The 16624-nt window shown below is 42.5% G+C and overlaps 1 protein-coding gene across 3 annotated transcripts in view; it reads right to left on the bottom strand.

The window, feature by feature from the left end:
• The window catches only part of CD109 (CD109 molecule), a 158574-nt gene that overhangs the window by 48888 nt on the left and 93062 nt on the right, over window positions 1-16624 (bottom strand). For all 3 annotated transcript variants that reach the window (XM_067011308.1, XM_059035938.2, XM_067011307.1), the window contains 8 exons: window positions 11233-11329; window positions 10818-10959; window positions 10028-10137; window positions 7630-7854; window positions 6712-6813; window positions 6565-6627; window positions 4818-4994; window positions 990-1142 (listed from right to left, as the gene is read on the bottom strand). In XM_067011308.1, the coding sequence (XP_066867409.1) occupies window positions 990-1142; window positions 4818-4994; window positions 6565-6627; window positions 6712-6813; window positions 7630-7854; window positions 10028-10137; window positions 10818-10959; window positions 11233-11329 (1069 nt within the window). The remainder of the gene's footprint in view (window positions 1-989; window positions 1143-4817; window positions 4995-6564; window positions 6628-6711; window positions 6814-7629; window positions 7855-10027; window positions 10138-10817; window positions 10960-11232; window positions 11330-16624) is intronic.

Consider the following 16624-nt stretch of genomic DNA (forward strand, 5'->3'; position numbering starts at 1 on the left):
TAGAAACAATAAATGCTGGAGAGGGTGTGGAGAAAAGGGAACCCTCTTGCACTGCTGGTGGGAATGTAAATTGATACAGCCACTATGGAGAACAGTATGGAGGTTCCTTAAAAAACTACAAAGAGAACTACCATACGACCCAGCAATCCCACTACTGGGTATATACCCCGAGAAAACCATAATTCAAAAAGAGAGTCATGTACCAAAATGTTCATTGCAGCTCTACTTACAATAGCCAGGACATGGAAGCAACCTAAGTGTCCATCAACAGATGAACGGATAAAGAAGATGTGGCACATACATACAATGGAATATTACTCAGCCATAAAAAGAAATGAAACTGAGTTATTTGTAGTGAGGTGGATGGACCTAGAGTCTGTCATACAGAGTGAAGTAAGTCAGAAGGAAAAAAACAAATACCGTATGCTAACACATATATATGGACTCTAAGGGGGAAAAATGTCATGAAGAGACTAGGGGTAGGACGGGAATAAAACACAGACCTACTAGAGCATGGACTTGAGGATATGGGGAGGGGGAAGGGTAAGCTGTGACGATGTGAGAGAGTGGCAGGGACACATACACACTACCAAATGTAAATTAGATAGCTAGTGGGAAGCTGCCCGCATAGCACAGGGATATCAGCTCGGTGGTTTGTGACCACCTGGAGGGGTGGGTAGGGAGGGTGGGAGGGAGGGAGATGCAAGAGGGAAGAGATACAGGAACATATGTATATGTATAACTGATTCACTTCGTTATAAAGCAGAAACTAACACACCATTGTAAAGCAATTATACTCCAATAAAGATGTTTAAAAAAAAAAAACAACAAAATGCAGATCCTTTCCATTCAGAAGCTTTACTGATTACTGACTTATACTTGAAAAGGAACTAATGAAATTTCCTTTAGATACCTGAAGTAACACAATAAAGTTTCTTTTTTTTCTCTTTTAATGTGTATTTTTGTAATGAAAAAATAGCTAAACTCACATTTTCCATTGTAATATCGTTTGAGACATTCATCAGATTCACACTTTTGTCGACAGCTACAATCCCAACTATTGAGTCTGGCTGTGTCACAGAGATCCTAAGAGAGACTCTCTCAGATGGTTCAGCATTGGCTTTACTCCAAAATAGCTGTATCTAAGAAAGGGAGAAAACAGGATTGATACACTACACTTTTTCAAAGCATTTCGTACGTCTTACCAATAGCAGAGCAATGACAAAATCTAGCAAAGATTCTACATTTGCCTTGGCTCGAGGACCATTCTAAAGCCATAGACAAGCCTTCTCCAGGGAAAGGAGTAAAAAGAAACCTCAGCCCCACAGCGTTCGCCAGTCACGGAACCTCTCACTGTGGCATAAATCAGAGTTTTCCTTCACTTCTCTACCCTTTCTCCACCTCCCACCCCACAGCCGCCAGCCAGTGCGGAAGAGAAGACACTGTCCGGCGTATGTGAAGAGGGCCAGTATCCAAGAGGGGCGACAGGAAAGAGGAAAGAAACTGCCAGTGCCTGCACGCTGGCCACCTGGACTCAGAAGTGAGCGCGTGCAAGTAAGAGCCCCGGGGACCCCCAGAACTGGCTGGGCTGGGCAGGGGGGGTCTTTCCCCAGGACGAGGCCACCAGACCAACACCAGTCAGGCCCCATGCTCTGTGCCTCCGTGGCTGCCTGAACTTCCTCTGTCATTACACTCAGCAAAGCGCAGTCCTACCTGTACTTAAAGGGCATCAATCCTCTCATCCCGGCTGAACCCAATGGCTGTGTTATAAGGCCTCTTCCTAATAAGAATGTTCACCTTGCCTAGCTCTGTTTCAACAATCCCTCGCCCCAGTGACTGTATCACCTGATCAAGATGGCCTTAATGTCCCCCTCCGCTTGCCTGAACTTTAGAAGCAGGCTTCTTCCTGACATTAAGCACTAAATTTCCCTTTTCTTAAAAAATTTGCAGTTGTTAATGTTTTCTCTGTCCCTTTGAGATGTAAATCTTCTCCTGGCTTCCTGACAGTTTTACCAGCAGGAATGTCTCTCTCAAAGACCTGGGAGCCATCCTTTTGAAGTGTAACCATCGAGAAAGAGCCCTGGGCTTCCCCGGTGGCGCAGTGGTTGAGAATCCGCCTGCCGATGCAGGGGACGCGGGTTCATGCCCCGGTCCGGGAAGATCCCACGTGCCGCGGAGCGGCTGGGCCCGTGAGCCATGGCCGCTGAGCCTGCGCGTCCGGAGCCTGTGCTCCGCAACGGGAGAGGCCACAGCAGTGAGAGGCCCGCGTACCACAAAAAAAAAAGAAAGAAAGAGCCCTGACTGACCTCCCAGACCTCCCAGTCTCTGTTGATGAATAGGAGCCTAACTCATAAACTCCAGTTACCAAACACTGATGGCCTAATCTCACTGACAAACACCCCCCCCCCACCCCCCCCGTCTTCCAGTACTTTTCCATTAACTCACACCAGCGCTTAAAAACCCTCCTGCCTTTTGTTTCAGTGGAGTTGAGTTCAGTCTCTCTCCCCTATTGCAAATGTCTTGAACAAAGTCTTCCTTGCCTGTTTAACTTGTCCAAAGCCATCTTTCTTTCACATGCCTCTTGAGCCATGGTATCTAGTTTACTCTTCTCCACTTATACCTTAAACAAGGGGTAAGGAGGAACATCATATGCAAACTTTGCACTTCTCATTCTTTATTCTGCACGTCAGTGACCCCATGGCTCCAACCTGCACTTCTGTGTGGATGATTTCTAAAACTACATCTCTTGCCCCTTCCACATCTCATTCATTCATTCCGCAGTCATTACTGAACATCAACAAAAGATTCATCAATGTTCTTGTGTTGAAACATTTTATTTCCAAATATGCAGTTTCTTTCAGAGTAAATGTGGTAAACATTATCATATAAAAATTGAAGACTTATCTTTGCAAACACAACTGAAACTAATTTCTTATCTCTCATATCTAAGAAATTTCTTAGAAGTTATTTATACGGTCTGCTTCCTCAAAGCCTTTTACACAGCAACTTTTTTTAGAACCTGCTCTCACTTTCAGAGATGTGTGCCTCCATGTTTAAGCCTTACTCCTACTTTTTTTTTTTTTTTTTTTTTTTTTTTGCGGTACGCGGGCCTCTCACTGCTGTGGCCTCTCCCGTTGCAGAGCACAGGCTCCGGACGCACAGGCTCAGCGGCCATGGCTCACGGGCCCAGCCGCTCCGCGGCATGTGGGATCTTCGCGGACCGGGGCACGAACCCGTGTCCCCTGCATCGGCAGGCAGATTCTCAACCACTGAGCCACCAGGGAAGCCCCTTACTCCTACTTTAAAATTCACCTTTCTCAGGGGATTAATGGAGTCACTAGAAGACAAAAATGGTGCTCTGAAACTGACAGAATACAGCACTGTCTTTTAAAAATTTCTTTTCGTAAGACAGAAAATAGAAGTTTGTATTATATTTTGACAAAGTTAGAGTTAACAGTTCTCTTTAAAAAAAGGCATGGATGACAACTGTTACTTCTTAAAATTTTAACAAATTAAGGGGGAAAATGCTACCAGAAGAACTGTACTCTGCAAATCACTACTTTAAAATAATGATTATCAGGGACTTTCCTGGTGGTGTGGTGGATAAGACTCTGCGCTCCCAACGCAGGGGGCCTGGGTTCGATCCCTGGTCAGGGAACTAGATCCCACACGCATGCTGCAACTAAGAGTTCGCATGCCACAACTAAGGAGCCCATGTGCTGCAACTAAGAAGCCAGCGAGCCACAACTGACGAGCCCTGGAGCTGCAACCAAGGAGCTAACCTGCCACAACTAAGACCCGGCGCAACCAAATAAATAAATAAATATTAAAAATAATAGTAATAATAATAATGATTATTTTGCTTCAGAGGTCCTGAGACGGTGGCAGCCTTTAGTGAGAACAATGGCTCATTTTAATACGTATGAGATAATTGAACTCCACCTGTCAATCTCGCAATCTGGTTACTTGTCAGAGTTGGGGCCCAGGAGTGTTTCCTACACAAGCTACACACCTTAGGTTATAAAAATCACTGCTGTGTGTGGAGACAGAACTCCACAGAGATCTCCACATGCAAAGCAGCTAAACTCATTGTAAATTTGTCCTGGGTTATTTTCCAGACTGATGAAATGGATAAACCAAAGCCCAGCTCTCCTTCCACACATCACTGCAGATGCCTCACTCACTCCTACACCCCTCACTTCACTCCCACACAAATAGTAACACCACACATATATTGCCATTGCAATTCTGTGCCAGAGCAATATTGACTCCACCATGTGGGAAATCCTGAAAGAGCTTGGATTTGAATTAAAGTCTTAAAGCCAAGAACCATGACTTACAGAGAAGACGCACAGTGTCCAATAATTCCACAGGTGAAAACAGGTACACAGTAATTAAATATGAAGAGGTTTATCCATAGTTCTAGAAATGAATATAAATTTCTAACCAATTTGGTTTCATGACACTTTTCTAAAGAAATATTACATTTCTTGGGCTTCCCTGGTGGCGCAGTGGTTGAGAATCCGCCTGCCGATGCAGGGGACACGGGTTCGTGCCCTGGTCCGGGAAGATCCCACATGCCGCGGAGCAACTAAGCCCGTGAGCCATGGCCGCTGAGCCTGTGCGTCCGGAGCCTGTGCTCCGCAACGGGAGAGGCCACAACAGTGAGAGGCCCGCATACCGCAAAAAAAAAAAAAAAAAAAAAAAAAAAAAAAAAAAAAAAAAAAAAAAAAAAAAAAAAAAAAAAAGAAATATTACATTTCTCAGACTTTACTAATATGAAGTTTTCTTTTAAACATCATTACCTTAAATCTTACCTTATTTTTAAAAACAAGCTGAACAGGAACTTTCAGAACATCATTTATAATTTCCCCATCATCTTCAATATAATACACAATAATACAGGCTTTTGGAGCCCAAGAATTTTCTGGTGTTAAGGAAAAAGTTGTTGAATTTTGCTGGCCTACAGCCACTAACTGTCCCCTGGACACTACCTGAAAAGAAGAGTATATGAGTTTTATTTTATGCTAAAGCTAGTGAGAATCTCAATGGCATGAGGTTTACCATAATTTTAAGCATACATACAAATGCTTGACTTAAAGCAACTTCAAATCCTTTTTGAACACACACACAGAAATAAACCTCCCTGACCAACACAGAGAGTACATGCTGGTAATTAGAAAAGGATAAGATAAAGTGACCATAATTGAGCCAACAGCAGCCTGAGGGCCAAGAATCTATTTCTGAGTGGAAGGAATACAGAGCACCACTGAGAGAGCTAGATTAGCAAAACTACAATTTATGGGGAGCATTTTTATTTGTTTTTGTTTTCCTTATGTTTTATAATTTTCTATAATGAGCATATGTGGCTTATCTCATAGAATTTTAAATTTTAAACATAATGCAAGGTTTCATTATTCATCTTAAACTGGAAATGTAAATATGGGTGAAGAAAGAAAAAAAGAGTTTGATTTCAATATAAAAAGTACAGCTTAAAAAGGTGTGAGGCTGATTTGTAGCAACGTGGATGGACCTAGTATGATAATATACTAAGTGAAGTAAGTCAGAAAGAGAAATTCAAATACCTTATAATATCACTTATATGTAGAATCTAAAATACGACACAAATGAACTTATCTACAAAACAGAAACAGACTCACAGACACAGAGAACAGACTTGTGCTTGTCAGTGGGGAGGGTAGAGGAGAGATGAATTGGGATTAGCAGATGCAAACTATATATATACATATATATATACACGTGTATATATATATATACATGTATATATATGTATATATATATACATGTATATATATATACACGTGTATATATATATATGTATATATATATATACATATATATATATATAAGATGGATAAAGAACAGTGTCCTACTATATAGCACAGGGAACTATATTCAACGTCCTATAATAATCCATTGTGGAACAGGAAAAAAATGTAAAATTTTGCAAAGTAAATTTATATACAACTTAGACATAGAAAACTCTGTAAGAGGGACTTCCCTGGTGGCACAGTGGTTAAGAATCCGCCTGCCAATCCAGGGGATACGGGTTCGAGCCCTGGTCAGGGAAGATCCCACATGCCGCGGAGCAACTAAGCCCGTGCGCCACAACTACTGAGCCTGTGATCTAGAGCCTCTGAGCCACAGCTACTGAGCCCATGTGCCACAACTACTGAAGCCCTCGTGCCTAGAGCCCGTGCTCCGCAACAAGAGAAGCCACCGCAGTGAGAAGCCCGCACACCGCAATGAAGAGTAGCCCCCTCTCGCCGCAACTAGAGAAAGCCCACGTGCAGCAACAAAGGCCCAACGCAGCCAAAAGTAAAAATAAATAAAGTTATAAAAGAAAAAAAAGAAAACTCTGTAAGAACGTATATAAATATTACATACTGTGCACGTATAACATACAATACATTAAAATATAATAGTTTCTTTTAAGTGTGAGGCTGAATTTTAAAAATCAGTAAGTTCAGTTTAAAATTAAGGTAGACATTATTTCAGACGATTCTACAATAGATCATAAATTTAGATTCTGTAAGAGATTACCATATAGCTAAACTCCTTCAACTGCTTGTTGCCACTAAGCACCAACTCAAAAGGTGATCCCACCTAGAAAAATAATATTTTAATTAATATATACATATCAGTGGCAAGACAGTCCAATTATAATTAACAAGTGATTGTAATCATTACCTTTATATTTTCATCTCTTGTTTTTAGCTGGATGTACGTTCTACTAGGAGACTTAAACATATCATGAACAGCCATGCTACTCACAGTATCAAGAAAAGAGGCCTATAACAAAAGAAAAGGCAACCATAAAGTTTCATCTTTAGAAACACCTTGATAAAGGATGTTACCTGCTGGACAATCACTGAAAGGCAAATTCACTTTCACTTTTCTTCACGCAGAAACAATACATTCCCCAGACACTGGATCTTCACCATTTTACCTCTTATACTATAAAGTGATAGCTGTAAACATGTAAAGTGATCCTTCATCATCATAATGTAAGAGGAAAAAAGTACAGTCCTAACTTATCTCCAGAACAAAGGTGTATTATCAGGAAACACTGTGAGAAGAAAGAAGGAAATGGAAAAGGAATCCTCTCCTCGCCCCACAATACAGAACTCAACTATAAGCAAGAAATCATATCTGCTCACTCAGTCTACCACTGGTGAGAGAAAAACTCAGAGGCCACACTGTGACAGGGCTGCGTGACCACAAGAAAGGGAGCAGGAACGGCTGGGGGCCTCAGTCCAGCAAAGGGGTGTAAATGTAAAAAACATATTCCCCTTTGATCTCAGCTCCTGCCAAAACACCATTTCAAATGATTGAAAATCACCTAGACTGGGAGTCTGGGGGCTTCTCCATCATCTCTTCGGATCACTATTTTACTTTGCTCTTCAAAATGAATTTACAAGGAAGCATTCAGTCTAATTCTCAGCTACTGTCATTAAATCACTTTTTAACCCTTTCCCCCATTCTCTGAAAATAAAAATGTGTCCACTTCCCGTGTACCAAAGTGACCCCCCAACAGCCTCAGTGCCTACCACAAGATGACAATTTTAAGGTTGCTGCAGTAACATAATGATGGGAAACAGATAGCACCTTCAACTGCAGCTCGCTGGAATCGTCCAGGATTGGGAATTCAATCTTGAAGATTCCATTTGGGGGGACAGTATGATTTACGATCTGGACAGCCCCTATTTCCTGATTTCTCCCGTCCCATCTGCTCCAGTACTTGGTATAGTTTCTCTGCGTCACCATTACGACTACATTATTTCTTCTTTCTTCAGGAGTCAGTTGATTGCCATCAGAACGGGTTACCTTCACCTAATTGTCAAAAGAAAACATTCTGAAATCAGGTAAACAAGAGAAGCAAAGGATTCAAGTTTAGTTGAATCCAGTTTCCATCTGTGCTGGTCCCATGAAACTGAACTCTCAAAAATCATCGGCAGCCCCCTAACTTCCAGGTTCAGTGGTCTCTCTAGGCAGCCTCCCCCCGACCCCCCCACCCCACCCCCGTCTGGCTGTTATAGCTCCTCTTCCCTTCCACGGCTCCACAATCACCTCTTTCACTGCATACCCCTCTCCCTACATCCTCTCAGCGCCCTTTTTTCTCCCCCTTCCCTCTCCCTAAATGTGGGAATTTGTCTAAGCCTCGTTATCATTTACCCTCAAAGGTCTCAGCACTCCTGCTGTCATCCTGACCTGGCTCTGGAGCTCATACTCCACACCTCCAACCCCCTGCAGGAAGTTTCTACTTGTACCTCCCTGTCGTCTCAAATTCAGTACCTCTAAAAGTGAGAAGCCGTCTCGCCTTTCCTCTTTTTGCTAATACCACAATTCCGTCAGACTTAACGGCTCCGAATTTCCCTTCCCTCTCCCTGCCTTCCAGATCCAACGCGCACCAAGTCTTACATCTCTTACGTGCTCTCCACCCACAGCAGCAGCGCGAGCCTCCTGCTGGCCTCGTGCCCGGGCTGCTACCCTCCTCCTGCACACAGACCCCACCAGTCCCCCTGGCACGCTGCTTTCGCCACACCCCCCCCCCCCCCCGTGTTCATAAGGCACCAAGATCTTCACTGCTTAGAGCACGTGAGACACAGAGGAGCCTCTGCAAGCCCCACGCTTCGCCTCCTGCTTTCTCTCTGACTGCTCCTGGACACGAGCTCTCTGCTCTCACTGCCCCGGTCCAGTCACTGTCAGCTGAAGGCACCCTGGCTTGCCAACCAAAGCTCTCGCCTTGTGTAGACGTCTCAGCTCATCTTGTTCCCCACCCACACGGCCAAACACGGAAAATGCTGCTGATCTTGTAACAAATGGCCTAAATCTTCCGCTTCTCCATAAGGCAGCCCTGAATGACCCCCATCCCGACCCTGCGGCCAGCTCGTCCTCCCTGAACTCGCTTTGCTCCCCTCTACTCATTCGGAAGTTACCATTTGCAGATTCCTGGGGGGTTTCTTAACTAAAACTGCCTAAATTATAAGATTATTAAAATCAGAAGCCATCTAAAACTTTTTTTTCCTCGCTAGATCACTGGTTTATTGTACAAAGATGTGGAGCAAGATGGAAGAGGTGTTTAGAGCAAGGTGCCGGGATAGGGCCCTCTCTGAGCACACACCCTACCCCCAAACCTCCACACAGCCACCAACTTAGAAACTCTGAAACTTCTCTTGATCTATTCAACAAGAAGTGACCCTCCGTTCTTTAAAGCAGGGGCCAGAAAACTACAGCAGGCAGGGAGGCCAAATCCAGTCTCTTTGGAAGTAAGTTTTTATTGGAACGTGACCACCCACGCTCGGTTATCAAGGGGCTGCGGCCGCTTTCACGCTACAATGTCAGAGTCACACAGTTGTGACTGAGACCATAAAGCCCTCAAAGCTAAACATATATACTGTCTAGCCCTTTGCAGAAAAAGTTTGCCAACGCCTGGTTTAAATCCCTACAGAGACGTGCTCGTGACACTGATTTATCCTGCCTTGAATTACAGTTATGTGTATATTTTCTTGTCACCATCACAGACACTGTGACTCCAGGGCAGAGACTGGGGCCTTCTCAGGTCTGTAAGCCCCATTTATTCACGCAGTCAATAAATGTTAATTCCGTATTCGCTCAAAAAATTGAGTAGATTAGTTGATACTTTTTAATGCTACATCTTTGCTAGGACTAAAATCAGTCATTATAAAAAGCAAACTGAAATTTTTTGACTACCGTCTAATTCCTTCAACTAATTTCTAAAAACCTCAATGTCGCAATTCAAATCTAACCTGAATTACTTATTAAATATATTTTGAGGAAGAATTTTTTGGAAACTACTTTTTTAAATAAATTAGATAAAGGTCATTCGGAAACAATTCTGTGTGCCTCATATATCTAAAGAGGAAAAGTAATCTACCTACCTCGGGCTTAAATTTTCTGAAAAGCATTGAAAGCACTATTTCCCACTCTGTTTCACTAAACTGAACTTACTGCTTTAAGACCGTTAATAAATATGCCAACTTACAGTGGCTGTGAAGTTGAGAGATGGCTTTAAGACAGTAGCATAATCAAAAAATTCAATGATGTAATCGTGTTGCTTGAAAAATACATTGGAGCTTGCATTTCTTGAGATACCTGTTTTGGAAATTGCACCATTTAGAAAGTAAAAGTAATATATTACCAACAGCTCCTATCCACCAAATCTCTCCATCTGAGCTACTTCCCAAAGGGGTTAGGATATCAGGACACAGAAGCCTCTTTGGCTTGGCCACAAAGAGGACCATACATGTCCTCTGTGGATCCCTTCTGAGTACCATTAGTGTCCCCCAATCAATGACATGTGCACCAGAGATCAGGCCACTGACAGAATAGTCTTTTTGCGCTTTTGGGGATTGGTGAAAGCCATTAAAAAATAGCAACCGAAAGATCCAAGTAATTAACCTTTATTATTAAAAGAGAAAACTGTCTAGGAGCAGGTGAGATTTCAGAAGATATTATTTAAAATAATAAAAGGAGGATGGTTAGTCAGCTGAAAAGGTAGCCCTTCCATGTAATTTTCAGTTTGAAAAAAAAAAGTAGAGATGGAAAAAATTATAAATACCTATCACAGGTGGTTGAAGTACATCCTTTCAAAGAACAAAAGTTTCCCCTTCATTACGAAAACGTTCTGCAAGTTAGACTAATAGTCATGACAATCTCTGCATTAACTAACATCCTTAGGCAACAGTGCCCTCAAATGAACGTACCAATTATAATAAGAGATGACAGAGCAGCACAACATAAACAGTTTCACCTTCACTTCAAAGTCTACAAACCTGTAAGTGATTCTGTCACTGTGGCTAAAATTTCTACCGGCCCAGGAGAAGACAGATTCATGTGTTCAGAAAGGCCATCCGAAATATCCATTACCTTTTTCATCTCTTCACCGTTAAAAGAGAAGTTTGCAGATCCATTTATCTGTTTTGTTAAAAAATTTTCAATTTCATTCTTCACTTTAGCACTTCAAATTTTAGAAATAAAACCCAAACTAAGTCACAACAATACAATGGTTCTGTTTCCACTTTAATCATTTTTTTTAAAAAAGGGTAAATGCTCATTTGTTCAATGATAGAAAGCTCTTGATTTCCTTATGCTCAACTTTTGGTTAATTCAGTATAAAATCTTATTTCTAGAGAAAGTACACTTACAGTTTTTCCCCATTACAAGTTATAAGATATCTGCAAAAGTTACCTTTAATGTTTTTGTAATATTTTTCTTCACACCCCAAAAGGATAAAGGTAAAAACGTAAGTGTTAGGTCTCCTTTCACTGGCTTCCCATATGTATACCTGAAAAATAATACATGAGGCCTAACTTAAAAGAATTATATTAAAAACATACTCTTACTACAAATTTCTAAAACTAAAACATAGTTAGGAATGTGCTTAATAAGTGGTGATCCTTGATATTAAGTCTCCAAAATGAGAAGACTTTTAACTACAATACCTCAAAAACAGTTCATAATACACACTTTACCCAGCCTCTGGAGACTCCAGAGAAAATGTTATCATAATTGGAAGTGACAGTTTCTCGTCAAAATATTTTTAAAAGATTATGAAAATCTTTTATTCTTAGAAATCTGGACTGGCCCATTAACTTCATGCCCAGGAGACTTTGTAGCTTTTGAATATTTTTAAATGTTAGTTGAAATTGTGTTCGCCGTGGCCCATTGCTGCGCGTTCCAATATTAACCACCAGGGTTTATTAGACCAAACATGCCAGGGCACCAAATGTGCTCATGGCTATTAAAAATTAGCTTTTTGAAAGAAAATTTAAAATAAGAGTAATTTGCTTATCCACAGCACCGAAATTATATTGCTGAATCAAATCTCTCTCTGCGGACTTGCATTCTATGTATTAATTGTATCCTCTCTCATGATGGGATCGTCTCTTCGTGTAAAGGAGAGGCAATCTTTGGTAAACCATTTTACCGTCAGAAAGCCTTTTTTAATCGCATTTTCTGGGTCCCTTCCATCTCTATTGTGAAATGCTCAACCAAACATGGGAGTTAATTTTGCTTTGTGCTCTATAAATCTGACAGTAAACTCCTGCTTCCATTAAATCCCTTAGTTGAACGCAGAAAACAGCTCCTCATCTGGATCAACTCAACTCAAAACCATTGATAAAATATAGCATATTCCAAGTTAAAGAGAATAAAACAATCCATCTTCAAATGCACCGCCCTCCCAAATAAAAATAGTAAAGTTAGTGGGAACCCCCCGTTACCAACATCAGCATCAAATTCACTCATTCAAAAGAGTCCTCAAAACCTAACACTGCTTGTATCTTGTTAAAGATTAAATAAATGCATAACTAGAACACCAGATCATCATATTTTAAAATTTACATCACCCGATAGCACAGGGAGCTTGAGAATTCAAACATTACTTAAAGTATTCTCAGACACAAATTTTTTTTTTTTTTTTTTTTTGCGGTATGCGGGCCTCTCACTGTTGTGGCCTCTCCCGTTGCGGAGCACAGGCTCCGGACGCACAGGCTCAGCGGCCATGGCTCACGGGCTTAGTTGCTCCGCGGCATGTGGGATCTTCCCGGACCAGGTCACGAACCCGTGTCTCCCGCATCGGCAGGCGGATTCTCAACCACTGCGCCACCAGGGAAGCCCACAAATATTTTTAATTTTGATTTAAATGTGAAGTGGATTTAGCTTTGCAAGCCCCAAGCTGATTTATTTATAATAATCATGAAACAAGGATACTGACAGTTATTGCCCTAAATAGAATCTGGAAGCTTCTGTGATAAACTAATCATTCAGAAAATAGTAGCTCAACAACTTTTTAAAAAGCAAATCAAAGATATTCTATGATAGTATCGTTAACGAAACAAGGATTTTTTTTTTCAGAAAACCACAGAACAATAGGTTTACAAAATGACACCTAAAAAAAGTGAACCGATCATTATAATTCATTTTATTCCATGTCATTTTCAGGATGCAAATCTCTCAATTCATCAAAGAGTAACGACATTTTAATAAGCCTTAGATTATAAAAATAATATTTTAAAAATTCTACTGTCCACAAAAGTTATGGAAGTAACTAGATGTATGCCATGTTATTTTCTTTACATTCCTCTAAAACCTATTATGATGAGGGGAAAGAATCTACTATTCCTTTTAATGAGGTGGGAATAGTGAGCAGATGTTCACATCAAAGCTAATAAACAAATGCAGATTTTTATTCATCTCAGTTAAAGATTTCAAAACTAAAATGAGAGTGTTAACCTCGTTTTCCAGGAAATTTCCAGTAATCTCCTGCACATTAACTGTGCCTTCACGGGACAGATGGCTACTAGCAAAAGTAACCAAAATTGTTATCATCTACTCATAGAGATGACCATAATCGCTAATACGAAATAAACATTTAAAATCATATCTATAACTTAATAACAACCATCCTTAATTTGGTTCACTCAAAACAGCAGGCTTTGGATTGCGAATGGAGGACTCTGCTTTGCTACACACACAGCCTGAAACTGAAATCTTAGGAGTTACGTTGCTTACCCATTTGTTCTTTCAATAAGCATTTATTGGAAGCCCACTCCATGACTGACACTGTGCTAGGCACCGAGGTGCAGTAGTAATCATGACACAGACACAACCTCAAAAAGGTGGACTAGCCATGTTTTTAGTGCGTTGAGAGCTATAAGGATAGAGGGTTAGGGGCAAGCAGCCACCCCCTTGAAATCGCCTATGTAAAGCCCTCTTGGTCAGAAAAAGCATTCTGCATTCTTGGAAGCACAAGTAAAATTTGGGAGGAGACTTTGGGAGGGTAGATGAGGGGCCGGGTGAGATGTTTCAAAAGACATGAAGCTAGAAAAGAACTCTGTAAGATACACTAAAAATGTTGAACTTCACCCTCAAGGCAATGGTCTGAAAGAAGAAGGCAGAAGGGGGTGGGGGGTGGGTAGGGATGAGGAGGAGAAGAAAGAGAGAAGGCGGAGAAGGCCATCAAGAAGAGGAAACAACAAGACGTCTGGATGCAAAGTAGAGAGGAGATTGGATGTGGTAAAAATAGAGGCAGGAAAAAGTTTTAAGAAACTACAACCGTAGCTGAAGAGACGACATTCCTGAATCAAGGAGGTGGCAGTGGAGAAAGGTAGCTGGGTTATTTGAGAGATATGAAGGAGAGAGAGCCAACAGCACTGGAGGTTGACCGGCTATGGGGATTGAGGGAGTCAGACGAGCACAGATGACTTCGGCAGCTAAAGAGAGGGTGCTGCAGTCCACCCAAGAGAGGGATGCAGAGAACCAGGTTTGGGGAAGACGACGGATTAAAATATCTGTGGGAGGGGCTTCCCTGGTGGCGCAGTGGTTGAGAGTCCGCCTGCCGATGCAGGGGACGCGGGTTCGTGCCCCGGTCCGGGAGGATCCCACGTGCTGCGGAGCGGCTGGGCCCGTGAGCCGTGGCCGCTGAGCCTGCGCGTCCGGAGCCTGCGCTCCGCAACGGGAGAGGCCACAGCGGTGAGAGGCCCGCGTACTGCAAAAAAAAAAAAAAAAAAAAATCTGTGGGGGATCCAGTAGGCAGTGTCCAGTGGGCAGCGAGTCGTGGGGGATCTGACTGTCAAGCTGGAAATGTGGGCTGGCGATACGGATTTAGGTTTCATCAAATTATAAACAGCAGAAGCCCTGGCCATGGAGAAGAAAACTCTGAGTAAATGTGTAAAAAAGGAAAAGAGAGCCAAAGACGGAACTCTAAGGAACAAGAACGTTTACAGTGTGAGCAGAAGAGAGTTGTCTGCAAAGAGTCTCAAAGGAGCAGCCAAAGACAAAGGAGAAAAACCAGAAAGGAAATGGGAGAGGACAGCAATGTCCAATGCTGCAAAGGGAGAAAAAAGTTGTAAAAGCCTAAGAAAAGTACACACCGCGTGAGGCAAGAAGGAGGTCTTTGGGCCGCGGTGAAAGCAGTTTCCATATCCCGTTAAGGGAGAAAGGCAGAATGTAGGGGGCTAAAGAACGAACAGGATGTGAAGAAGTGGAAAAGGCAGCTCAAACTCTTCAAAGAGGTGAGAGACAGGGCAGCAGCTAGGAGGAGGCACGAAGGTCAGGGAGGGTTCGTTTCCTTTGATGACAGAAACGTTTGAACGCAGAGTTCAAGAGCAAAAGGTTAAAGATACCAAATGGAAGAAATGAAGACACAGGTGAGAGGGGAAGTGGGTCTGGGATTCCCCCGACAGAAGAGGGGATCCAAGGCCCAGCTAGAAGGGTCAGCCTGGGGGGAGGAGAGACATAGACAGACTCTCACCGTCATCACTTCCATCTTCTCCAGGACACGGGATTTATAGAACAGGTCTATACCGATTTTTAGAGACTGATGAAAGACCTTGCTAGTCAAAAGATTTCCTGAATCTGTTGCAAAGTTGTAAATTATATCCACAGTCTGAATAAAAACAGACCCTCCTGAAATGCACTGATAGGCCCAGAATTCATGAACGCTGGGGTGGAGGAGGAATGTTTATCCACAGGCCTCTGGGGAAAGGGCCTTGGCCCTGTCGGGATCTGCTCATCTGAATTCACACACAAGGTCTGCGCTGCCCTGAGACAGAACCGCCTTAACTTTGCTCCCAAAGCGGACATCATCCCTAGGCAACTGAAGCCTGGAGGAAGAAGATTAAATAGGAAGGAAATACTCGGAACGGCCTACAGGCAGACCTCGTTTCATTGTGCTTTGCTTTATTGCACTTCACAGATAACTGTGTTCTTTACAAATTGAAGGTTTGTGGCAATCTTGCCATGAGCAAGTCTACTCACTTCATGTCTCTGTAACACATTTTGGTAATGCTCACGATATCTCAAGCTTTTTCATTACTATTATATTTGCCGTGGTGATCTGTGATCAGCAATCTTTGATTTTACTATCGCAAAAAAATTACAGTTCACTAAAGGCTCAGATGATGGTGAGCCTTTTTTAGGAATAAAGTATTTTCTAATCATTGTAGGTACATTTTTTTTTTTTAGACATAACGCTATGGAAGCCGAGCAGGACCCTGTGGGACTCCTGGGCACAAAAGCCTTTCTGTGTCCCCTTCCCTGAGTTCCAAAGGACAGATTCAAACAGTTGCTAATCAGGGAAGGGAGGGGATGCTGAGACAAGGGAGGAACAGCCAAGAAACAATAGTGCAGCCTTGGGGCAGGGTCCTGGTTCCCCAGCAAAGGATACACATAATGGTATCTTTGAGCTCCTCTGCAGAACTAAAACCTCCAGCAAATGGAAGATGTTAAGTACTCGATGAAGCACGCTTCATTCCAGAGAAGGTCACAGTTCGCCGATCATCATCCGATGCCAGATGATCCCTGCATTGAAGGAACGCAAGCCCTGCATGCCCCCCGATCCTTATCAGCAACCCCACCCCTTGAGTATAAAACTCCTCACAAATGCCCCTGGGTTCGGACACACAGTTCTGAGGGCATTAGCCCACTGTGACCCCCTTTGCCTGGCAATGCAATAAAGCTATTCTTTTTTACTTCACCCATAACCCTGTCTCCGAGAATTAATTCGGTGGGTGTCGGGGCACAGACGCCGGATTCGGCTTCACTATTGCACACTTAATAGACAACAATCTAGTATAAA

The sequence above is a fragment of the Kogia breviceps genome, chromosome 13, assembly GCF_026419965.1.
Source record: "Kogia breviceps isolate mKogBre1 chromosome 13, mKogBre1 haplotype 1, whole genome shotgun sequence".
Classification (NCBI taxonomy): Eukaryota; Metazoa; Chordata; class Mammalia; order Artiodactyla; family Physeteridae; genus Kogia; species Kogia breviceps.